Source organism: Myotis lucifugus, unplaced genomic scaffold (genome assembly GCF_000147115.1).
Source record: "Myotis lucifugus unplaced genomic scaffold, Myoluc2.0 scaffold_10, whole genome shotgun sequence".
In the NCBI taxonomy this organism is placed as follows: Eukaryota; Metazoa; Chordata; class Mammalia; order Chiroptera; family Vespertilionidae; genus Myotis; species Myotis lucifugus.
In genome coordinates, this window is record NW_005871058.1 from 11,376,079 (window position 1) to 11,382,022 (window position 5,944).

Consider the following 5,944-nt stretch of genomic DNA (forward strand, 5'->3'; position numbering starts at 1 on the left):
AAATGGCATTGATTTATATTATATATATATATATATATATATATATATATATTTCAGAGAGGAAGGGAAAGGGAGAGACAGAAACATCAATGATAAGAGAGCATCATTGATTGGCTGCCTCCTGCACACCCCCTACTAGGGATTGAGCCGGCAACCTAGGCATGTCACCTTGACCGGAATCGAACCCAGGACCCTTCAGTCTGCATGCAGGCCGATGCTCTATCCACTGAGCCAAACCTGCTAGGGCTGATTGTTTTTTGTTGTTTTTTTTAATGCGGTTCCCAGTAGAGAACTCTGGCAGGAACACACGGAAGGTCTGACTTGTGCTGTGGGGTGTGAGTTCTCACCAGAGCGGGACAGTGACACCGGGGAGAGGCCCGCCCTGGCTGCAGAGTGTCTGCAAAGCCGCTCATCCCCGGAGCACCTGTAGCCTCAACTGTACCGCCCTGTGAGGCCACAGAGCCAGCTGCACGGAGAGAGGCAGGAGAGGGGCAGAGAAGGCAGGATGCTCCTTGGAAGGTGTTCGGGGCATTCGGTTCTTTCACTGTCTGGCAGAGTCCAGGCTCCCAGCGCCTACAGAGGTCTGGAGTCTAGCTTCTTCAGCTGGGTCACTGATTAGCAGGAGTCCATTCTTGCTGTGGGGTGTGAAGGACGGAGGTCGTTCCTGCTTCAGATTCCAATAGGCCCCCGACATCTGGATGTCGGTCGGGGGTGGTAACGGATGCTGCTCCACCAAAATCTTCCCACAGCCTGACGCATCCCCAGAATATCTCCCTTATAAACAGGGTTTGTTGAAAACCTGCTCAGCTCATTCCTCAGGCACAGAGCTAGAGAATGTTCAAGTAAACATTTAGCCCCTGCTAAGACATTGCTGTTTTCACATGACAACCACCATATTAATAGACGTTGCCAGGATGGCTTTAAATCAGGATGATGTCTGCCTTGGTGACACAAGCCCTGGGTTTTCCAAAAGAAGCAGAAGCAATACTCGTGTCTTTGGTTAAAGGTGTGGAAGTCCAAAGAAGGTGGAGCAGATAGACGGGGGGAGGTAAAACAGAATGAGTAGAACCACGGAAAGGCATCCATGAATTCAGTCTGTTGGTTTGTTCTCAGTGAACATATGCCCTCGGGGAGTTCTCCCCTCCGCCCCTGACCTCTCACAGCATCCTGAAAAATTACTGACGTTCCAAGCACACTTCTCCATGTGGGGCACTGCACTAAGCGTTCTACTCAAGTACCCTGTAGTACAGTTACTGTCATCATCCCGGTTAGCGGTGACAAAACTGGAGCCGAGAGGTTAAGTAATTTCTCCAAGATTGCACAGCTAGGAGGAGCTGGAGCAGGAGTTTGAACCAAGACAGTGGTTTCCAGGCTCTGGATTCAGTCCCTAACACGACCTTGAGACTGAATGGCCGTGGTTGTAATCGTCACTAGACTGGGAGGCCCGAGTGAGGGCCTGGGGCGCAGTCATCCACATTGTAAGCGCTCCAGAAACATTCCTTGAATGTGGAATGAAGGCACTGATTTGTCCCACGAAATGAATTCACAGAGCAGGCGCAGGCCTGGTCCACTTCTGCAGGACCTTGTGCCGGGGTTGAACTAGAATCCCGGGTTTTCCAAGGGTGTTGTAGTGGCCCCCTGTTGAGCAAGGGGGTCTGTCTGGCTAGGCCAAGCTGCCCCACTGAATGCTTATCCTCTTGCACGCAGCTGAAGAAAGACAAGGCTTTGATGAACAGCTTCCAGGACGGGCTGTCCTACTCTGTTTTCAAGACCATCACCGACCAGTTCCTAAGGGGGATAGATACCAGAGGAGAATCCGAGGTCAAAGCTCGGGGCTTTAAGGCTGCTCTTGCCATCGACGTCGCCGCCAAGCTCAACGCCATTGACAACCACCCCATGAACAAGGTGCTAGGCTTTGGAGCCAAGTACCTGAGAGAGAACTTCTCGCCGTGGGTGCAGCAGCACGGTGGATGGGTAAGTGCACACTATTTACCGAAGGATCTTCCCAGATCTCAGAGGAGATGGGACGGGACGTTTGAAGGTTTTTTAAAAAAGCAAAGGGAACACATACGTGAAGCAGTTCTCATGGGTTTAGGACACTTGAGTGGCAAGAGATAGATCCCATTGATGGGAACCTATTTTTAGTGATTATCTTCATCGCCAATAAATATTTACTGAGCTCCCAAAGGGTACATGGGGTATGTGTGTCGGGGGGAGAGGGACTGGGCAGATATCACAGGAAATGAGGAGATGTTGAGAGATGAAATGTTTAGATAGATATCATTTCTGTGCTCACAAATGTTGCCGGCAGCGGACGTCTGGCAGTGAGTCAAGGAGAGGCAGGCCGCTTCTCATCCTCTCAGATGCTGAGAGTGTGGGGGGAATCCTCAGGCAGAGATGCAGGGTGACAGTGACATTTTTGTCATTACTGCTTTGACCCAGAATTTTGACAGGGACATTTTGATACAAACTAAAAAGCAAACAGTGAAATTTTCATCTGTTTTAAATAACCTGATATTAAACAAAATAGATATCTTCACACACACACACACACACACCCCATGCCTCAACCTCAACCCCTCCCTCATCCTTTATCCCCATTCCTTGAAATTTCCTTCAAACTTTCATGTTCAAATGGCCTCATCAGGTCAACCTGTCAAAATGCTTTGCTCGGAGCTTTAAATTTCAGAAGATAGGCCTTTGCCCCACGTTGTCACGGTTGTCGTTAGTTCTTTTTCCGCTAGAACGCTCCAGGGCCAGGAGCAGGGTTGAGTCTCTTTGAGGCACGGCCAGCCTGACCCTGGGGCCTTCAAACAGTCTTAGTCTCTCAGAGAAAGTACCGCCAATCTTGCTTAAGGGACTGAAGTGCCCTCCATGGTTTTCAGTGAATGCCCATTGAGCTACCTGTCTTCTGTTCTTGTCTTCTTCCCACCTTTGTACCAGATATGTTCAGTTGGCTGATCTGAACAACAAAGGTTCTAAGTTCAAGCTGCCTTCACTCATGCTAAGAGGATAGAGTTCTGGACATTATTTCAGCTTATTCTTTCTTCTAGGCCGCCCGCCCCACCCCCACCCCCACCCCGGCCCCAGTCCCTCCTCTGCCCCAGAGCCTTTCCCCACCACTCCAGCTCAAGATCCTCACCAGCCTCTGAAGCTCTCATAACCCCTCATGTTTGCACTCTCATTATAGACCAGAAATCACCATCATTTTTCCAGAGAGATTATAAGTATCCATTGGGCTCACAGGCCAGTTCTCAAAAGTCTATTTAGTTAGTTAATGTAGCTGAAATGCCAAAAGTGTTCTATAAACAATGGTGGTTTCACACGAAAAGCACAAGCAAGAAAAAAAAATACATTGGATTACATCAAAATGAAAAAAACTCTCCTGTTTTAAGGGCCATCATCAAATGAAAAGGCAACCCATGTAATTGGGGGAAAAATATTTGCAAGTTGTATACCTGATAAGAGACTTGTATTCAGAATGTGCAGTGAACTCTTAAAACTCAACTATAAAAAGACAAATAGCCTAATTTTTAAAATGGGCAATAGATTGAATAGACATTTCTCCAAAGAAGATATACAAATGGCCAATGAGCATCTGAAAAAATGCTTGCTTGACATCTTCACTTCAGCACTAGGGAATTGCAAATCCAAACCACAATGAGAAGCCATTTCACACCCACTAGCATGGCTAAAATAAAAAAGACAAGTGTTGATGAGGACAGGAGAAATTTGAACCCTCATACATTGCTGGTTGGATTCTAAAATGATCCAGCCCCTTTGGAAAACGATTTGGCAGTTCCCCAAAATGTGCAACATAGACTTACCAGTTCCACTCTTTGGTACATATCCAAGAAAACTGGAAACAAATGTTCCCATAAGAACTTGTACATGAATGTTCATAGCAGCATTCATTATTTATAAGCCGAAAGAGGCAAGAACCCAAATGTTCATCAATAATGAATAGAAAAACCAAGTGTGGCATATTCAAACAATGGAATATTATTCAGCCACAAAAAGGAATGGAGTACTGACAGATGGATGAACCTTGAAACCATTATCCTAAGTGAAAGCAGTCAGACGAAAGGGCCATCTATTGTATGATTCCATTTATATGAAATGTGCAGAAGGGGCAAATCCATGGAGACAGATTAGTGGCTTCCTGGGGTTTGGGGAGGAGGGAATGGGGAGTGACTGCTAATGAATAGGAGTTTCTTTTTTGTTTTTAAATATATTTTTATTGATTTTTAGAGACAAAGGAAGGGAGGATAGAGATAGAAACATTGATGAGAGAAACATCATTGTGGCTGCCTCCTGCACAAGCCCTACTGGGGGATTGAGCTTGCAACCTTGTCATATAGGCACAACGCTCTAACCAACTGAGCCACCGGTCAGGGTGCTACCATGAGATTTTAATTTACTCCTTGGCCCTTTTTCCTCACCCTTGACATAGTTACCCTGAGGTCCTGTAACCTCACACATTCTCTAGCCCTCTGAAAGGAGGAGTTTGTAAAAGAAAGTCATCAATCCTTTCCTATCTACTCTTTTGAATGTTAAATAACAGCATCAAAGCCTTTTCCTATCTAGCCTGTTAGCCCTGGGTGTGTGACCTGAGTCCTTAGCTGGTGGTTTCCTTTCAGGCATACCAAGGATGCCAGCCACCTTTCCAAACCCTCCCCCAACCCTGCTATGGTCTCTGATCCCAGGGTCATCCCTGGGAGAAGAGAGCAGAGTTAACAGGCGTATGTTTTCACTAACTTGGAATTTTAAGAATCTATTTCTCTTTTTCCCCCTCCAGGAAAAGGTACTTGGGATATCCCTTGAAGAAGTAGACTGAAACATCAGAAGATGCGTAATCCGGAAAACTCATTGGCCAGCTGTGGCCTGTGTACATGGGTCTCAGCATAGACTCCAGGAGAAAATGCAAGTGTACAAGGCAGATGGTGCATTGTTCTCGTGAACCAAGAACACCAGGAGAGGCCTCGTTTGTGTCCAGCTCACAGGCGGAGGTAGCATGGCCTTGCCGCCCATGTTCTTCAGGCCCTCCACTGAGTGTGTGAGGAAATCCAGAAAGACGTGGTAATTCCATTATTCAGAACAGACACCGCCATTCTGCCTCTCTGGTCACCATAGGGAAAGTGTGTTATTCCGACCTCACGAGGGCGCAATGATAAACTGTGCATGTGCCTACACTTTGGTTTCCAGTGCTATTTATTTTTAAACCACAGTTGGTACGGCCTAATGACATTGTTGCAAGCCCACCTGTAGGAAGATGCTGCTGTTCATGTTAGTAGACATAGCTCCAGAGAGACTCAAGTGTGTCACTAGATCCACTAGTTGGGAATGCTACCATATCTGCCTTTTGGACTCACTTTTCTGGGAGAATTCTTTGGTGGTTTGAAAAAATTCCATTTGGCAGAACACAATTACTCCTCCTGCCCTCACCTCTCAGTGACCCTGCCTCTGACTCTCAAGGTCTTTGGGACTTTATTATTTTTTATGGGAATGTAATGATTAGTAGCTGGTAAAATAAATATGTGGAAAGACCACTGTCATTAAGAGTATCTTGTGGTTAAAATAAGCAATATGTAATAGTACAAAAATTTCTGTCAGGATCAAATGAGTTAATTTACATAAAGTGTTTAGAACAGTGCTTGGAACTTAGTGCCAAGGGTTCACGCATGTTCCCTGCTATGTGCTGCCCAGAGCTAAGCTGGAAATTTTCTCTCCTCTCGAAGCAGTCACTGGTTGTTTCCCTGAAAACGATACTCTTCAGAATGAGGTCTTCTAGTAAGTAAAATATGTCCCATAGAAAGTATTTAAGACATACAATGTTTTAAAACACATTCAAATTATAGGGTCTTACAAATTTCTGGATCTCTGGCACTCAACACGGAGCCTGACATGAAATAGGCGTTTAATAAACCTTTGATGAACAAATAAA

General features: G+C 45.8%; 1 protein-coding gene across 2 annotated transcripts in view; it reads left to right on the forward strand.

The window, feature by feature from the left end:
- Positions 1–5,944, forward strand: part of BCL2L14 (BCL2 like 14) — a 20,442-nt gene extending 14,498 nt beyond the window's left edge. For both annotated transcript variants that reach the window (XM_014451699.2, XM_006084247.3), the window contains exons 5-6: positions 1,708–1,974; positions 4,799–5,944. In XM_014451699.2, the coding sequence (XP_014307185.1) occupies positions 1,708–1,974; positions 4,799–4,837 (306 nt within the window). In that variant the 3' untranslated portion in view covers positions 4,838–5,944. The remainder of the gene's footprint in view (positions 1–1,707; positions 1,975–4,798) is intronic.